Source organism: Notolepis coatsorum, assembly GCF_963971535.1.
Source record: "Notolepis coatsorum genome assembly, contig: SCAFFOLD_608, whole genome shotgun sequence".
NCBI lineage: Eukaryota > Metazoa > Chordata > Actinopteri > Aulopiformes > Paralepididae > Notolepis > Notolepis coatsorum.
In genome coordinates, this window is record NW_028173571.1 from 55710 (window position 1) to 76849 (window position 21140).

The following is a 21140-nucleotide window of genomic DNA, read 5'->3' on the forward strand; positions in this document are numbered from 1 at the left end:
CAAACCACTCTGGTTGCACTCTAGCATGTTTGTACATTGCTGCACTAGATGGTGATATGTTCCGTACCGCATTAAACACAATGTCCACAATACGGTCATGATGAGCGATGTACAGGTGTTTGTATGCATTACATCCATTTGTTATGTGTGCAATGGATTCTAGGTGTTGTGAATCCTGATGGTTTAAACAGAATGGACTGTGAGTTTGAGGATACCAAGTGGACAGATTGTATTTAGTGGGTAATACCTGCAGTCTTGCTTTGATGGTAAATTTAAAAACATCCTCACCAACAGCGGCGTTCTTAATGAGTGTGAGACTGAGTGGTCAGCAAACTCCAAACAAGCTAGCTTTCCCTGTAATCTGAGTCCACACCAGTGCTGCCTGATCGCAGACTAAGCAGAACCCTCCTTGCAGAGTCTCTGTGCAGTTCGACAGTCTCTTCCTGCGGTGTTGTGATGTTGGCCTTCACAGCCACACAGGGGTCTGTGATAAGTTCATCAGAGACAGGGACTTCAGTCTGTCTGTTGAGTCTTGTCCATTTCAGCTGAACTCCAGTCTGGTTGCAGAGGTCATTGAGATCTGGCCAGTCAGACCAGACCCCGAAGCCCTTGGCCCGAGAGTCCAGTTTCCCAGAGTCTTTCTTCCTGAAGCCGAGGAAGTTATTCTGGTCTGCACTGGCCAGGGGGATCTTCCTTCTGCGTAGATCCAGCAGGAGAGAGGCCCTGGCCATTTCTTTGATGGTGACATCATCATTATTAAGCATGTGGAGCAGGTGGGCTAGCCTGGTGGCTATGTAGGTCAACTCGACATTGGGGACTCCAAGCCCTCCCTCTCCACATGGAAGAAAGACCATGCCCCGTGTGGAGTGTGTGTTGAGGCCTACCCACTTTCTGACCAGCTGAACAGTTTTGTTTGTCATTTATCTCAGTGCCTTGAGAGGGATGTGTACATTGGTAAAGAGGTGTTGAATTATAGCCAGAGCCACCTCTCTCACAGCCTGAAACTTCATGAGGACTGGGAGGGGGGACAAGTCAATCAGGTGGAGACGATGGAGAAACTCTGTAGTGAGCTCCTCGATCTGCTCCCCCCACTCTCCAGCAATGTTAAACCTGTCGACAAGGTAGGGGTAGGTCTCATTACGGGAATACACCTTGATGGGTTGGCCCATTACAAAAAAGGAGGGGGGCTTGTAGTTCTTGGCCTTATACCAGCGGTTGCCTCCACTGCGGCGTTCATGGAGTACGGCGCACTTGGCTTGCTTCACCTCCAGCCCTGACCATTGGAGGAACTCATCAGTGCGTGCCAGCATGTTAATGATGACATCTTCCTGTCGTGATGACTACTGCATGTCGTTCTCGTATCCCTGAACAGGATTTGGGGATCGGACATGCAGAGGAGCACACTGGTAAATCCACTTCATCCACTGGTTGAAGTTCACGGCACTCCAGGGACAGCCAGTTTTTATTCCCACCTTCAGTGCAAGATTTCGGCTCAAGTTTTCTCAAGACACACACACACGCACGCACGCACGCACGCACACACGCACGCACGCACGCACGCACGCACGCACACACACACACACACACACACACACACACACACACACACACACACACACACACACACACGCGCACGATAGTTAGTTAACCTAGGTGGGGAACAACAACGTTATAAAACAGTCATAAATCTTTTATTCAACTTCAGCCCTGATCATAACCATTTTTATTTAAAATGAAATGCTCCCACTTTTCTGAAAAGAGTTGTTGTTAAATCTGACATTACAAAAAACAAAAGATCCATCAAAATCAGTGTTGTTGCTAATCATTGACACATGCCTGTAATAATCCCCCCCAGAAAAATCTACTTTGCATTTGATATATTGAAAATATTTCACTTTTTGTGTGTTTTTTTAACAATGCCATCACACACACTGGCATTTAAAGGGTTAAAATTCTCAAATGTATTGAATATGTGGTGTTTATTATCAGGGCTGAAGTTGAATAAAAGATTTATGAAAGAAAAAGTGGAAAACATTTTCAGCATATATTTGTATGGTGTTTTTTAAGACGCCAATTTAGTTCCCTAATGGTAAGAGTGAGTATTTTTTTCAATCTGACATTACAAAAAAACAAGAAATCCATCTAAATCAGTGTTGTTGCTAATAAGGTAAGATAAGATAAGATATTCCTTTATTGATCCACTTGGGGGAATTCAGGCATCATAGCAGCATGGGGGATGGGGGAGGTGAGGTACATGTAGTAAAAAGCAGTGTAAACAATATAACAAATCAATAAAATTAACATAACATAATTAACTCTGGACATGTGCATAATGGTCAACAAGGTGCGAGATGAGGGTATGCCCTCTCAGTTATATTTGCCCTACAATAAGTGGTTACAATGTATAATCTAATCCAATAATCTAAATCTAATCTAATATATAGTCTGAAAAAAACGAAAATATAATGCACTATATAATCTAATAATCCAATCATCTAAATCTAATCTAATATATAATCCAAAAATGCAGTATTCACATAAGGTGCGGTATGCATAAAGTAGTATATTGTCCTTTTAGGTTCCTAGTCGTTGGGTGTCTGGCAGCAGTCCCTGCCCACTGTTGTGGAGCCTGATGGCCGCTGGTATAAAGGACTGGCCGAGGCGGTTAGTTGAGTGTCGGGGGGGTATGAGTCTGTGACTGAACATGCTTCTCATCTTGACTAGCTCGTCGTAGAGGGGGTGAGGGATTATCCAGGATAGCAGCCAGCTTCCTTCTCACCCCCCTCTCTGCCACCACCTCTAGTCTGACCAGCTCGACTCCCACCACGGAGCTAGCCTTCCTCACCAGCTTGTTCAGTTTGTTGGTGTCCCTTGAGTTGATGTAGTCCCCCCCAGCATGCCACAGCATAGAAGAGGACGCTGGCCACTACAGAGGTATCATTAAATCATCATTTAATCGTTGACATAATGCTAGCCTGTAATAATCCCCCCCCGGAAAAATCCACTTTGCATTTAATAAATTGAAGATATTTAAATTTGTGTCTTTTTTTTACAATAATTTGTGATGCCATTACAAACACTTGCATTTAAAGGGTAAAAATTATAAAATTCCTGCAACAGAATGCAGGAAATTAATTCTTTGTAACAAAACATTTCCTGGTGGGGGACCCCCAGACCCCCCGCTTAAAAAGTGGCCTGACTGGGGCTATATTTCGCACTATATTTCCCGGCCTGAATTATTTCCCCAGTCCGGCCCTGCACACACACACACACACACACACACACACACACACACACACACACACACACACACACACACACACACACGCACACGCACACGCACACGCACACGCACACACACACACACACACACATGGCCGCCTAGTTATAGTTGAAAGTGGGGGTGCAAGATTTTTTTTTTCTTTAATTTTTTTTTTTAATATTTTTTTTTTCTTTAATTTTTGACAGGCAAGGTGTGGTTTGGAGGGGGTCCGGCACGACCCCCTCCATGGCAGATTTTTTTTTAAATTTAATGAACCTGTACGTGCAATTTCCTGCAATATAGAGCCACCACTAGACCCCTGGCCCTTCTATCCTCTTTGTTTTACTGTGTCCTACCAGTTTTTATTACTTTCATTGCTTTATTATGTTTTTAATCCTATATCTTGCACCATACTGTTTGTTTTTGTTGCTTTCATTGCTTTGCTATGTTTTTTTCTTTCTTTTAATCTTATACCTTGCCTCACACTAATTTGTTTTTATCAACTTGCTTGTGAAGCACTTTGGTGTCAGCTGCCGCTGCCTGGAAATGTGCTATACAAATAAAACTGACTTGACTTGACTTGACTTCAATCTTGACCAATAAAGCTGCTCTTTTCATTATAAAACTCAGTTTATATTGCAGTATGATAGCCAATTACTATAATAATAATATATTAATATATATATACTGTATATACACTGTATATTGATTTTTCGCTCATTAATTTTTATTAAATCAATCTCCTTTCAAATAGGCCAAGTTTTAATAAGAAAGAGAAAAAAGATATATTTCCATTACCTGTAAATCTTGTGTCTCTTTCTCTCCTTCTCTGCCTCCTCCCTGAGTCTGCAGTGCACAATCATGACATCGATCTAAAAAAAAAAAAGAAAAAAAAAAGTTAAACAAAAAAATATATAAAAAAAAATGGAGGCCCCTCGTCACTATAGGCCCACGGGCCGCGGCCGTCGTTAATCCGACCCTGCTCGTCTGCCATATAGATAGCGTTAACGTTTGCAAATGAAGTCAACGTCATCCAGCTCACACCACATATCTAGATAACGTTAGCTAGCGGCTAGCACTAAAGCTAACGCCAACCAGAGAGGGAAACGTTATTATTATTTATTCGAGGAAACCGTATGACCAGATCGCAATTCGGGACCGTGAAACACTTTTATTGTATTGCGTGGTAGAACCGTAGAAGTTCTACTACCACTCAATAGTAACTTATGTCTAACATAATCCTTTTATTTGAACAACTTACTGGAAAAGCCTGCCTGCCTGGTCTGCCACCAATATTATGACACACTCTGTGCGCTTTGATATTTACACTCAGCCTACCTGCAGCCAGACTGCAGCGCTGTGAGCCAAAAGGTCTACGCGCTGGAGATGGGAGGCACTGGATCAAACCATAATGGGGCAGGGGGGGGGGGTTCGCAATCTTTGGAAACTTAAAAACTTGTTATTAAGTGTCATTGCGTATTATTAATTTGATTGAAATTACGTAGTTATGGTTAGATAATATTGATATATTGGGGGGGGGATATATCAATGATCAAAAAGTGAGGGAGCAAAGAGACAAGCTTGCTCCCCCAAGTTCAATACTGGTAGAGCACCCGCTTCGCCTGCTCAATTACGTAGGCGCCTATGCCCAACGGTACCTTTTTTCTGTACTTTAGTCTAAAAAAAATGTATTTACCTACCTCAGTCGCGAAAAAAAATCCTAACTTCAAATAACTACAATTTCGACCGTTTTCGGCTTGCCATTGCTCTAACTGCTTTGTTGTTGAATCAAGTCAAATCCTAGGTAAGCATATATTGTGCGTGTGAACGTTGACATAAAAAAAATTTAAATAAAAATGGTCAGGGCCCCGTTCCATGTACGTGGTTCAACTAAGTCGATCAACATGTCCATTATCCAGCTTCAGTTAACCCGATGTTCGAAGCCGGGATTTTCCTGTTTCACAAACCTGGATTCAGTCTCGTTAACTCAAGCCAGACTTGAGAGTCAGGCTAGATGCGCGCTCCCGTTTTAGGTGGAAAGCCAGCACGTATCGATGGCAGAGACCCTGATTCTCAACGGCATTGATTGATTAATTGATTTAAGACTTTATTGACAGATTGCAATAGGCTCAATCGCCTCGCCGACAAGTTAAATGCGTTATCTATAGGCTAATTCTAAGTCCATCATTACCTCAATCAATCAGATTATATTTCTTTAAACTTGCCTGCTGGATTGAATAATCAAATGAGATCTTGCTAGCGAAAATAACTAGTTAACTGTTATACAGAATTACGAGACGGCTTTCTTGCCCATTGATTGATGTATAGTCAATCTTTTACTTATCTACTCTGTGGTGTAACGGGTTGTTCTTTTGACTTCCACACGGATGACCCGGGTTCAAGACCGGGGTCCTTCTTTTTGCAATATAGGAATAATTCAATTTGGTGCACGTTGAGAGCTATATAAAGAATGACATCCTCAATGCATGTAGATTTATAATATTTTAACTTAAAACCAGGCTACTTTGGCGTATAATCATTAATATTATATTCAAAAAAATCATATTGGAAACTCCGGGATTAGAACCGGGGTCGCAAGATTGGGAGTCTTGAGCACTACCGCTGGGCCACTGTGCCAGATGGGATAAATTCATTGTTTATACATTAATGAACGAGAGACCCGTGTTTAGAATATTCCTTATTTTGAATGACGTTTTATTCCTTTATCCTCATTCATTCATGTGACGTCAACGGCTCATTCAATTTCTCAAATCCGTCAAACAGCGCATCTCATCAGACATCTTAATCCCAGTTACAATTAAAATAACCACATTGTTGTGTACATCGCACGAGCGAGCGCCACCGTCGCCACGGTATATATAACGTGCATTATTTAGGACAAAGTGAATTTAATATCAGCATTTTGGGTCTATTTTACATTTCAAAAGCCCCCTCTGGAAGAATGGAGCACAAAAACGTAATTCAGAATGGTATAATGCAGATCGTAGACTGTGGGAATAGTTTCAGGAAACGGGCTGTCACTTCTTTGCGGGGGCGTGGCGATAGTTCAGGCTAACTTGAACTTGAACTCTGCTTTCGACCAGGCTCAAACTTTTGGATATGTTGTCATGGTGATTTGGAAAATCCAGGTACATGAAATCGGAAAGTCAGGCTAACCGAGTTAGCCGGATAACTTTATCCGGCTAACTCGGTTATCCCGGTACATGGAACGGGGCCCAGGACTCCCTGGAAGAAGAGATCTTGTATCTCAATGGGACATTCCTGGATAAATAAAGGATACAAAAAAAAAATAAAATGTTGGTATCTCACTTGAATCGATACTCGGTAGTACCGACGTGTTTCGGTTCGGTACCTCAAAAGAACCGAATTCGGTACCCATCCCTAGGAGAGACTGACTGTGATCTGGCTGGATACAGTGCATAGGTTCCCAATCTTTTTTTAACCAAGGCACCGCTGAATCTTTCCTCCTTCTCCAAGGCACCCCAACTCTTTGAAGAGTTAAAACATGTAACAGACCTTGTACTAAAAACAAATCATGATGAATTCAATTTTAATTATTGATGAATAATAGTATGAATAGGTTTGTTATTTAGTTTTGGCTGAAAATAATGCCTTTGTAAAAAAATTAAATAACAATGCGCAAACAAACCTGGATGAGACATGGCATGGTTTGTTGATTGATAGATTTGTATTTAGTACACATATTACAACGAGCATGTAGTACAGGGATAACACATACAGTTATTCAAATGATTTCCACTGCGGTCCCAAAAATGTACAAAATGTACATTTGACCAAATGTATTTCTCCAATGAATTTGAACAGGATAATAAAAGCATGGGCAAGAATGCATTAGCTCAGGCAAACTTTCATTAAATGAAAAACAAAAAAAGATCTATCAGAGCTTAAACGAATCATGATGAATTGGTTGGTTTTAAAATCTGTTTAAAATAGCTAAGTGAGTTACTACTATTGCAATCAAGAGTTAAAATCCATTGAACAAATAATCATATTCCTGTAAAACTGAAATAACAAGACTACCAATGAAACTTCAACACCATTAATTTTAATGATTGATGAACAATGAACATGAATGAATAGGTATGCAATTTTGTTTTGGCTGAAAATAATGCCTTTGTAAATCATTTAATAACAATGCACAAACAAACCTGAATGAGACATGGCATGTACATTTGACAAACGTATTTCTCCAATGAGTTTTAACATTGGAAAAATTATGTATTGCTAATGTGTCTGTACTTGTGTTTTAATCTTTTTTGTACTAGGTACTAGCCCATTATTTCTGGCAGGGGGACGGCCAATGTAAACTAGCTTTTTGGCTACAATTGGGTACATTTACATTACATTTTATAAAATGTTCCTCAATGTACGTTGTCGCTCTCTAACAAATAAACTGAAACTGAAACGGGATAATAAGTAATTGACGTTCATGCATGGGCAAGATAATGGCAAGAATGCATCTTTGGATGGACAATTTGATGGATAATTACAAATTCTTCTTGTTTACATGTCGGTCCTGATTCTGGCTCTTTTTTGTTTGTTTTTCAAACACGAATGACATGGGGCCCCTAAGGGGATTTCCTACTGTCATTTAATTGCATATCATCCATCGATTGTGGTCGCTGCTGTTGAGTACATTATGTCAGCCCTCAGCGGCCCCCTACTGGCGGGGGCTCCAAGCTGTTGCCTATAGCTTGTCTGTTCAGACACTTTGCCTCTGCGACTCAAACCAGGTGTGCAGCGATCAGTTTAAAAATGACGCTGACTTGTGTGCTGCGTCATTGGCTGTCAAAGTGAACATTTCAATGTTTTCCTTGGCCAGTTTGAAAAAAATAATATAAAAAAAAGTTTGTTTGACCCCTTTTCTCTCTCTCTCTTTCTCTCTGTCTCTTTCTCGCTGTCTCTCTTTATCTAGTTATCTAGTTATCTTGAACCTCTCTCTCTCTCTCTCTCTCTCTCTCTCTCTCTCTCTCTCTCTCTCTCTCTCTCTCTCTTTGTATTCTTGTATTCTTTGTAAATTGTGTATGCTTGTTTCCATGCAGAATGAGACATAATTAAGTATAGACATAAGGAGATAATATGCACTGGAAAATTATGGAAATCTCCGGTAAGGATGGGATTCAAATAGGTATTTCTACACGATTGCATGTGGGAAACACAATTTAGTCAACGGATGGACAGAATCTGTGTCTAATCTATCTTTTCGACAGGCCTAATTCTTTGTCTCTCTCGCTCTCTCTCGATCTCTGCAGGCTCTCCTGGACACTCAGAACCAGCTGCGCTCTCAAATCTCCAACTTCACCTTCAACCTCGGCTTCTCCGGAAAGTTCTACCACACAGGTGAGTCCGTCTGCCGCTGTGAGTTACCAAGAATAAACCCTCTATCGAATGGGTTCATTATGTATTTGTTTGTTTTTCATCCTAGGCTCGATTCACAATATCTGTGCAATTCTGACCATAACGGTCCTTTTCAACAAGCCATCTTCAACAAGTCTTTTCAATAGGTCTCTGAGGTCCTTTAAAAATGTCTTTGACGTATTTTCTTTGCTGAAAAAAAAACACTCAGATTATGCATTCTAGCACGCCTCTATACCCCTCTCTTTCAGTCCTGCTCTCAGCATGGGCTGTTTCTGCGTCTCTACCTTTAACCCTTTGTTGTGTGGCAGTGAAAGGGTTAACATTCTGTATTGTGACAGTGAAAGGGTTAACCATTTGGTAGTGTGGTAGTGAAAGGGTTAAATGCAAACAAGCTGCTCCCGCTCCCCAACGGCGCGCACCGGAACTGCGTGACAACCATACTAGGTAATTTACTGTACATTGGAGGGGGTTGGGGGGGGGGGGGGAACACTGTACAAACAAGCAAAACTGTACATTGGAATATTGACAACCATGCAAGGTGCCAACCTGCTCATCTGGAGCAGTTAGGGGTTACGTGTCTTGCTCAAGGACACTTTGACATGCAGGCCCGGGAGGAGCGGGAATCGAACCGGGAACCTCCAGATTATTACCAGACGACTTCTCTACTTCCTGAGCCACCGTTCAGTGTCCATACCGGGGCTTATCGGGGAGGCAGGATGTCCTAGAGGTGAAGAGGCCGGCCAGTAACTGAAAGGTTGCCGGTTCGATCCCTGAAGGGTGGCTGGTATTACATCTACGGTGCCCACCATCTCTGCCTAAGTGTCCTTGAGCAAGGCACTGAACCCCAAAACAGCTCCAGGGGCGCTGCACTGCAGGCGACCCTGCACTCTGACCTCTCTGATGAAATGCATGTGTGTGTGTGTGGGGGACTGTGTGTATGTGTAACTAGGAGGGATATGAGGACTGTGTGTATGTGTAACTAGGGGGGATATGAGGACTGTGTGTGTGTGTAACTAGGGGGGATATGAGGACTGTGTGTATGTGTAACTAGGGGGGATATGAGGACTGTGTGTATGTGTAACTAGGGGGGATATGAGGACTGTGTGTATGTGTAACTAGGGGGGATATGAGGACTGTGTGTATGTGTAACTAGGGGGGATATGAGGACTGTGTGTATGTGTAGGCTCCACAACCAAGCAGGGCCAGGACGGGCCAACTGCCATGGACTGGAGGAGCTGGGTTGTGGACTGTAACAAATTAATTTTATTAGTTAACAAGTTAACAACACATTCATGATTGGACTTGTTTCTTTTTCTTTTTCACCACTTTTTTAGCTCTTTTTAGTCCTATCTTAGCTATTTTTATCCCTGTGTACTTGTCCATCTTGTTTTTAACACATACTAATAAGTGTATCTTATGTATGTTATGTATAAACTGTTTTTTAATTGCTGTTTTTAAATTGCTGTTATGCTGTTTATGCTGTAAAGGACATCTGAATCTCCCCTTGGGGATAAATAAAGGTTTTCAATTCAATGTGTAACTAGGAGGGATATGAGGACTGTTTGTGTGTAACTAGGAGGGATATGAGGACTGTGTGTATGTGTAACTAGTAGGGATATGAGGACTGTGTGTGTGTGTAACTAGTAGGGATATGAGGACTGTGTGTGTGTGTAACTAGTAGGGATATGAGGACTGTGTGTATGTGTAACTAGGAGGGATATGAGGACTGTGTGTATGTGTAACTAGGAGGGATATGAGGACTGTGTGTAACTAGGAGGGATATGAGGACTGTGTGTATGTGTAACTAGGAGGGATATGAGGACTGTGTGTATGTGTAACTAGGAGGGATATGAGGACTGTGTGTATGTGTAACTAGGAGGGATATGAGGACTGTGTGTATGTGTAACTAGGAGGGATATGAGGACTGTGTGTATGTAAATAGGAGGGATATGAGGACTGTGTGTATGTGTAACTAGGAGGGATATAAGGACTGTGTGTATGTGTAACTAGGAGGGATATGAGGACTGTGTGTATGTGTAACTAGGAGGGATATAAGGACTGTGTGTATGTGTAACTAGGAGGGATATGAGGAATGTGTGTGTGTAACTAGTAGGGATATGAGGACTGTGTGTGTGTAACTAGGAGGGATATGAGGACTGTGTGTATGTGTAACTACTGTAGGAGGGATATGAGGACTGTGTGTATGTGTATGTGTAACTAGGAGGGATATGCAGAAAAATACACATTTCAATTGCCTTGTGTACATTGAAGGGCGACAGTGGCTCAGGAGGTAGAGCAGTCGTCTGGCAATCCGGAGGTTCCAGGTTCGATTCCCGCTCCTCCTCGGCAAAATGTCGAAGTTTCCTTGAGCAAGACACTTAACCCCTAATTGCTCCCGATGTGCAGGTTGGCATCTAGCATGCCTCTATCATTGGTGTGTGAATGGGTAAAATGTGAGGAACAAATTGTAAAATGCTTTGGATATATATAAATGCAGCCATTTACCATTTACAATAAAGTATTCTTCTTTTTCTTCTTTTTACTGCCGAAACACAATGGGACTGATGAGAATGGATGAGATGTTCACATTTTTGATAATAACTGCTACTTGACCTATCTCACCTATCTCCGTCCTCCTTTGCAAAGCAACAGTTCTGGAGGATCAAGAAAATGTACGACACCTTTTGTGAAATGTAACAATAGTTTATTCCTAACCATGGCTGGTGTCTGCAGACATGCAGGTCACAGTGGGGTGGGGAGTTTAATCGTTTAAATAATATCTCAAACACATTAAAATGATATGATGCGGAATGTGCTTTAGTAAGTCAGCGATGGTCTTGGTTTTTTTTATTTATTATGTATTTATTAAAACCACTCTTTTGTAGGTCATTTCTGTAATGCATCTGAACAACATTACACAATCCTTTTACATATCAGTAGATACCATATCCATATCTGTACATATTCCTTACCTACTCGTACTAGTTACACGGCTGGCCAGCATGACTACTACCATACTGTCTTTCTGTATCTGTAAGTTGTATATTAATATTACAACTCTGTACATACATCTGATATATATATATATATTTTATTGTATACTCTAATGTTACATTTGCACTCTGGTTGAATGCCAAACATACAGTATTTCCGTTGTACTGTGTACTGTGCTGTATAATTACCTTAATATTAACACTTTCTTCGCCAGGCTTATGTACATCATTATACCCCTCTCAGCTCTATTTGTCTATGGAGAAGTTCCCCTTCTTTGCAGGGCTATAACTTTTTAAATTTGTATTGCTAAATTGACATTACTATGGCCCATTCAACGTCAATTATCTATCGTTCAGGACGTAGGAACGTTATACTTTTTCATTCACATATTCATACTAAAATACGGTCTAAAGTATAAATATGTTTTTATCGTTTTCTGCAGCTTTCTCCAGAACGTGATTTATAGCCCTAAATGCATTATCTTGATGATCAAATACAGTTTGATAGCGATCTGCGCGAGATAAAAAATGTCAAATGGACGTGCTTCTAGAAGTTACTACTTATCATCTGATGTTGACCGGATGGGGGGGGGGGTCGTTTATAATTCCGTGGCCAACGTTAGATGATTCATCTAGTGTGGGTGATATGATCATTAGAGCAGTTTATATCGAACACGGTAAAAAAAAACGCTGAAACTCACCGTAGCTTCCTCGTAGCGTTGGGCGATGAGCGTGGAGCAAAAATATTCCTAATATGGGATGTTGAAATATGCGATCCATCTCCAGGTTGTATAATAGTATATACGTCCAAATCATGTTGTTTATCGAGTTATTGGTAACGGATTGCTATCCATTGTGTCTAGCTCGAGAGCCGGGACTATTAGCGAGTGATCGGACCGAATTGGAATGAGCACCAGCTTCCATTTCCGGTTTGGGCGATCCACCGATCGGCCACCAGATGGCGCTCTTGAACCGTTGGAGAGTTGAGAGGGGATCAACAGTAGATCTCAAGTCTCCGGGGGAGAAATATGATTGCGATCACAGATTTTTGAAATATTGATCTCAATGACGTGTTACGGCGTCATTGGCAGAATTAGCATGGCGGGGAATGACGAGTTTAGGCGTCTCTGGCAGAGAAAGTGTTAATATTGTGAGGATGGGGGGTTCTTGCGGAGCCCAATAGCAAAACACAGGAGGAGAGAATGGAGCGGTTTAGGGTTCTTTAATTATTCTTCCCAACCAAGCAGAGTATAACAGGAATGTGAAACGATGACATTGTGTGATCGCCTGCTCAAGGAGACTGACTATGGCGATTAATGCTATGAGGTGATAGATCAAGTGTTGAGGTGGCTGCTTTTAAACCACTATGATTGATCTGAATTGTAGTGAACCTGCCTCATTACTTATTAATCTGCAGGTGATTTTCATTCTGGATGTTGATATTTTTACACTTTGATGTATGATTTTACGTCAGGCTAATTGACAGCCATTCATTACTACCGCAATGCTGGTGCCTGTGTAGAGGAATCATTCCACGCAAATGCAAAGAACTGTTTGATCTATACTGTTTGTACTTTTCAAATTTTCCTCCGATGTATGATGTATGCAGTGGTGGAACGTATTTTTGTAAGTACAATTTCAAGCTACTTGTACTTTGTACATGATTTTAGGGAACTTTATACTTTTACTCCACTACATTTATCTGAATCTAGTTAGTTACTAGTTGCGTTGAAGAAAAGTTTGCATAGAAAACATGGCAAAAATGTATGAAGATTATATACTTTAACACTTGAAGCTTATCAACTCCAATAGGACGTAATCAGAGCAGCATAACTGGACCACATACCACTTTAACACAACCTTTAATCAGAGCAGCATAACTGGACCACATACCACTTTAACACAACCTTTAATCAGAGCAGCAAACTGGACCACATACCACTTAACATAACCTATAGAGGTCAAAGGAACGATGATTGAACGCTCCCAAGCAATACACAAATGCCATGTGATCTAAGTGTACAAGTAAGCTATAGTGAGCACTGCTGTCCACACCATTCCTCCCCTCCATTCATGTTGAGAACCAATTTAACCCTTTCAGTACCACAATACCAAATGGTTAACCCTTTCACTGCGACAAGACATAATGTTAACCCTTTCACTGCCATGTGACAGCGGGTTAACCCTTTCACAACCACACTACATACAGACGGTTGACCCTTTCACTACCACACTACATATACGGTTAACCCTTTCACTACCACACTACATACGGTTAACCCTTTCACTACCACACTACAGATGGTTAACCCTTTCACTACCACACTACAGACGGTTAACCATTTCACTACCACACTATGGGTATGGAGTGTGCTGGTGGAGGAGATCAGACAGGTATCGGGGAGCGAGGGCATGGAGGGACTTGTAGGTGATGAGCAGGAGTTTGAAGGTGATGCAGAACTTGACTGGGAGCCAGTGGAGGTGGATGAGGGTGGGGGTGATGTGCTGCCAGGGCTTGGTGTGAGTGAGAACCCTGGCAGCTGAGGTCTGAACATACTGGAGCCTGTCCAGGGCTTTGCTGGGTACCCCGAACAGGACTCCGTTACAGTAGTCCAGCCGGGAGGTGATGAATGAGTGGATCAGGGTCTCAGCCACAGAGTCTGAGAGTGAGGGTCGGAGACGAGAGATGTTTTTGAGGTGGTAGAAGGCAGACTTGGTGACAGATTTGATGTGGGAGTGAAATGAAAGTGTGGAGTCAAGGGTGACGCCCAGGTTACGGACTTCGAGAGACGGGGAGATGGAACAGCCGTCAACGTGGAGGAGGAGATCTCCAACCTTCCCGAGCAGTGCCTTGGGGGCCACAACCATGAGCTCTGTCTTTTTGCTGTTCAGTTTCAGTAATTTGGTTGACATCCAGGTTTTTATGGCATGGAGGCAGTTGACTACAGACTGTGGGGGGAGCTGGGAGGATGGTGAGGTGCTGATATAGAGCTGAGTATCATCAGCATAACAATGAAAGTTGAGTCCGTAGTGACGTATAATCTGACCGAGGGGGAGTATGTAAATGGTGAATAGTAGGGGACCCAGCACGGAGCCTTGGGGGAGACCATGGTTGACTGGGGCCGGGGGGGAGGATGAGCCGCTGACGCTGACAAACTGAGATCTATTTGTGAGATATGAATGAAACCAAGACAGAGCTGTACCGGTGATGCCAAGGTTGTCGGAGAGGCATTTGAGGAGGACTGAGTGGGATATTGTATCGAACGCTGCGGAGAGGTCGAGAAGGATGAGGAGGCTGATGTGTTAACCTTTCAAATACCACACTACAGAAGGTTAACCCTTTCACTACCACACTACAGAAGGTTAACCTTTCACTACCACACTACAGAAGGTTAACCTTTCACTACCACACTACAGAAGGTTAACCTTTCACTACCACACTACAGAAGGTTAACCTTTCACTACCACACTACAGAAGGTTAACCTTTCACTACCACACTACAGACGGTTAACCTTTCACTACCACACTACAGAAGGTTAACCTTTCACTACCACACTACAGAAGGTTAACCTTTCACTACCACACAACAGACGGTTAACCCTTTCACTACCACACTACATACGGTTAACCTTTCACTACCACACTACAGAAGGTTAACCTTTCACTACCACACTACAGACGGTTAACCTTTCACTACCACACTACAGCCGGTTAACCTTTCACTACCACACTACAGAAGGTTAACCTTTCACTACCACACTACAGAAGGTTAACCTTTCACTACCACACTACAGAAGGTTAACCTTTCACTACCACACTACAGACGGTTAACCTTTCACTACCACACTACAGACGGTTAACCCTTTCACTACCACACTACAGCAGGTTAACCTTTTCACTACCACACTACATACGGTTAACCCTTTCACTACCACACTACAGACGGTTAACCATTTCACTACCACACTACAGAAGGTTAACCTTTCACTACCACACTACAGAAGGTTAACCTTTCACTACCACACTACAGAACGTTAACCCTTTCACTACCACACTACAGAAGGTTAACCCTTTCACTACCACACTACAGACGGTTAACCTTTCACTACCACACAACAGAAGGTTAACCTTTCACCACCACACTACATAAGGTTAACCTTTCACTACCACACTACAGACGGTTAACCATTTCACTACCACACTACAGAAGGTTAACCTTTCACTACCACACTACAGAAGGTTAACCTTTCACTACCACACTACAGAAGGTTAACCTTTCACTACCACATGACAGAAGGTTAACCTTTCACCACCACACTACATAAGGTTAACCTTTCACTACCACACTACAGAAGGTTAACCTTTCACTACCACACTACAGAAGGTTAACCTTTCACTACCACACTACAGATGGTTAACCCTTTCACTACCACACTACAGAAGGTTAACCTTTCACTACCACACTACAGAAGGTTAACCTTTCACTACCACCACTACAGAAGGTTAACCTTTCACTACCACACTACAGAAGGTTAACCTTTCACTACCACACTACAGAAGGTTAACCTTTCACTACCACATTACAGAAGGTTAACCCTTTCACTACCACACTACAGACGGTTAACCTTTCACTACCACACTACAGAAGGTTAACCGTCTGTAGTGTGGTAGTGAAAGGGATAAGGGCCTGGCCCCCACTGATTCAGCGAGGCACATCCGTTCGTTGGACAGGGCCGATGACGAGTCCGTCTCCAAATCTGTCAGAGGGCATGAACTTTTGAACGTGACAGATTGGTCACCGTCTGCTGCACGGCTGTTGTTTCTGCAAAACGCACGGTTACGTTAGCTTAGTTCTAAAAACAAACCGGCGGACAGCAGCAATTACCTTCCATCTGTTTTATCTCATTTTCGCAATGGATGCAGTGTGACCGCTCCCAAAAGGCTCGGTCCTAGTCCGGGCATGCACGCTGTGCTTCTGCACGTTAAACTGTTGGATTTGGAACAAATTCTACTAAAGTGAAATATCCCTTTAATTAAGCTCAGCTGCGCTTTTGTACATGCAGTTCTACTTGTTGGATTGCATTGAATGTCTGGTCTCACTGGAGAAATAAGTGTATACAAATGTGTATGCATATAGTTTTTTCCACCAAATTGTAAAATAGTTACGCTGCTGGCCATTATGACTATTACCATAATATCTTTATACCCGTAGCACTGTACATTGGATGCAGAATCCAATCCAGACTCTTATTTTCGTTGTAGTGTACTTGTGCTGTATAATGACAATGCATTTGAATCTAATCTAATCTAATCTAATAAACTACTGATGATGGCTTACCAGCATCTCTACACATTTACCCTAATTTAAAACGATAAATATGAATAATGGCAACAAGCACCGTGACCATGAGAGCTTTTACAGTTATCGTTATTGTGTTTTTTTTTTTATACTGTGTGAAAAATAAACTAAACTAAACTAAAACCTATTAGTGACATCACATCTATTTGTGACATCACACCCATTAGTGACATCACACGTGCAACTCAGATTTCAGGGAAGTACAGAGAAGCTCCGTATGGAAGAATGTGAAAAGAGGCGCTCTGGCGACAAGTTCTGCAACAGATAACAATCTGTATTGTCAAAGTCACGCCTCCAAGTGGAATTAATCGTAGAAAACATGTTGTTGAGTGGATGGTGGAAATGTGTTAAAAATAGTTACCCTTATTATAATCAGAAGGAGAATGTTCACCATTGCCATAGCATCCATTCCCCATTACCATGGTATCAGACCTTTTTCCCATCGGCATGGCAACCATGAAGCAAATGTTTTCTTTTCGTAATTCTGACAGGTGACAGCAGTTGTGTGCAACACAGGATTTGTTTCTGTGCCATAACTCTTTTTCAGGCCTTATATAACGTGTGTGTCTGTGTGTGTGTGTGTGTGTGTGTGTGTGTGTGTGTGTGTGTGTGTGTGTGTGTGTGTGTGTGTGTGTGTGTGTGTGTGTGTGTGTGTGTGTGTGTGTGTGTGTGTGTGTGTGCGTGTGCGTGTGCATGTGCGTGTGTGTGTGTGCAGGCACAGAGGAGGAAGACGAGGGTGATGACGTGTTGTTGAAGTACGTGGATGAGTTCTGGTGGTTTCCTCACATGTGGAGCCACATGCAGCCTCACCTCTTCCACAACGAGTCCTCTCTCCTGGAACAGATGAGCCTCAACAAGGAGTTCGCTCTGGTGAGACACAGACACACGCACGCACACATGCACACACATACACACACACACACACACACACACACAAACACACACACACACACACACACACACACACACACACACACACACACACACACACACACACACACACACACACACACACACACACACACACACACACACACACACACACACACACACACACACACACACACACACACACACACACACACACACACACACACACACACACAGTGTTGTAAAGTGTCTTTGTGTGTTTGTGTATCTTTTACCTCGATTTAACCAGACAATATGGTGCACATATTCACACCTGGGAGCTGCCCAGTACAAACACAGTCCGACGCTGTTGACCACCATGCAGATCCACTGGGCACACACACACACACACACACACACACACACACACACACACACACACACACACACACACACACACACACACACACACACACACACACACACACACACACACACACACTGTTTTGGGGGATTTGTACTTTACTCAAGTACTATTACTGTAGGTTTGTATACTTTGTACTTTTACTCAATTACATTTCAGAGAAAAAAAAACATACTTTTTACTCCTTACATTTAAAATGCAGACCTACAAAGTACAAACTACAAATCTCGCACGTCCAACACTTTTAATTAGTATATTTGTTTCTCTGGCCGAACTAACGTTAACGTTATTAATCCTGCGGCCGCACTTTATTTAAAAACAGCCAATCAAATCCCCATCAATGGCAAATTAACCCGCCCATACCCATGCTGATTGGTCCTTGTGCAAGACTAGAAAGCGGGGATCTTTGATTAAATACCATATCAGAAGAATAGACAGTCAGAAAAAAAGTTTGTACTTTTACTTTATAGTACTAAAGTACAAAAGTAGAAACTTTTTTACTTTTACTCAAGTGTCTTTTTAGCCAGATACTCTGACTTTTACTTGAGTACGATTTTGAGACGGTACCCATACTTTCACTTAAGTATAACTTCTGGGTTTGTTTGTTTGTTTGTTTGTTTATTAACACAGTTAAACAGAAGTAAAAACACTACATAATAAGTTATAAATTAAATTAAATACTTTACGTGAGTATTTTCATTTTAGGGAACTTTATACTTTTACTCCACTACTGTACATTTCAAAATAAATGTTTTACTTTTTACTACATTTATCTGAAATGAGTTAGTTACTAGTTACTTTGAAGAAAATATTTTGCATAGAAAACATGGCAAAGATTTATGACGATTATATACTTTAACATTTGAAGCCTGTCAACTTCAAGAGGACATAATAAGAGCAGCATAACTGGACCACATCTACTTTTACTTATGTAAAAAAAAAATTACTTCTTCCACCACTGAATGTATGCTTATGATATACAATTATTTTCTTCTCTCTGCCAGAAATGAGACTTTTTCTTTTAGTATCCTACTGTACCTCACCTCACATTTTCTCTGAATTGGAACATGCCCTGCACACATACACACCTGGGAGCTGCCCAGTACAAACACAGTCCCACACCGTCGACCACTAGGAGCTGCCCAGTACAAACACAGTCCAACACAGTTGACCACTAGGAGCTGCCCAGTACAAACACGGTCCCACACCGTCGACCACTAGGAGCTGCCCAGTACAAACACAGTCCCACACCGTCGACCACTAGGAGCTGCCCAGTACAAACACAGTCCCACACTGTCGACCACTAGGAGCTGCTCAGTACAAACACAGTCCGACACAGTTGACCACTAGGAGCTGCCCAGTACAAACACAGTCCGACACAGTTGACCACTAGGAGCTGCTCAGTACAAACACAGTCTGACACCGTCGACCACTAGGAGCTGCCCAGTACAAACACAGTCCGACACAGTTGACCACTAGGAGCTGCCCAGTACAAACACAGTCTGACACAGTCGACCACTAGGAGCTGCCCAGTACAAACACAGTCCGACACTGTTGACCACTAGGAGCTGCCCAGTACAAACACGGTCCCACACCGTCGACCACTAGGAGCTGCCCAGTACAAACACAGTCCGACACTGTTGACCACTGGGAGCTGCCCAGTACAAACACAGTCTGACACCGTCAACCACTAGGAGCTGCCCAGTACAAACACAGTCCGACACTGTTGACCACTGGGAGCTGCCCAGTACAAACACAGTCCGACACTGTCGACCACTGGGAGCTGCCCATTACAAACACAGTCCGACACTGTTGACCACTAGGAGCTGCCCAGTACAAACACAGTCTGACACCGTCGACCACTAGGAGCTGCCCAGTACAAACACGGTGCCACACCGTCGACCACTAGGAGCTGCCCAGTACAAACTCAGTCCGACACAGTCGACCACTAGGAGCTGCCCAGTACAAACACAGTCCGACACAGTTGACCACTGGGAGCTGCCCAGTACAAACACAGTCCGACACCGTCGACCACTAGGAGCTGCCCAGTACAAACACAGTCTGACACGGTCAACCACTAGGCGCTGCCCAGTACAAACACAGTCCGACACTGTTGACCACTAGGAGCTGCCCAGTACAAACACAGTCCGACACTGTTGACCACTTGGAGCTGCCCAGTACAAACACAGTCCCACACCGTCGACCACTAGGAGCTGCCCAGTACAAACACAGTCTGACACCGTCGACCACTAGGAGCTGCCCAGTACAAACACAGTCCGACACAGTCGACCACTAGGAGCTGCCCAGTACAAACACAGTCCGACACTGTTGACCACTAGGAGCTGCCCAGTACAAACACAGTCCGACACTGTTGACCACTAGGAGCTGCCCAGTACAAACACAGTCCGACACTGTTGACCACTAGGAGCTGCCCAGTACAAACACAGTCCGACACCGTCGACCACTAGGAGCTGCCCAGTACAAACACAGTCTGACACTGTTGACCACTGGGAGCTGCTCAGTACAAACACAGTCCGACACAGTCGACCACTAGGAGCTGCTCAGTACAAACACAGTCCGACACCGTTGACCACTAGGAGCTGCCCAGTACAAACACAGTCCGACACTGTTGACCACTAGGAGCTGCCCAGTACAAACACAGTCCGACACAGTCGACCACTAGGAGCTGCCCAGTACAAACACGGTCCCACACCGTCCACCACTGGGAGCTGCCAAGTACAAACACAGTCCGACACAGTCGACCACTAGGAGCTGCCCAGTACAAACACGGTCCCACACCGTCCACCACTGGGAGCTGCCCAGTACAAACACAGTCCGACACTGTTGACCAC

General features: G+C 43.0%; 1 protein-coding gene across 1 annotated transcript in view; it reads left to right on the forward strand.

Annotated features, from left to right (window-relative positions):
• Positions 1-1388: 1388 nt before the first annotated feature.
• LOC311247747 (bifunctional heparan sulfate N-deacetylase/N-sulfotransferase 3-like) overlaps positions 1389-21140 on the forward strand; it is a gene marked incomplete at both ends in the record, with an annotated part of 69871 nt that continues 50119 nt past the window's right edge. The window contains 3 exons of the mRNA XM_084338750.1: positions 1389-1406; positions 8557-8644; positions 17731-17885. Of these exons, the coding sequence (XP_084194876.1) occupies positions 1389-1406; positions 8557-8644; positions 17731-17885 (261 nt within the window). The remainder of the gene's footprint in view (positions 1407-8556; positions 8645-17730; positions 17886-21140) is intronic.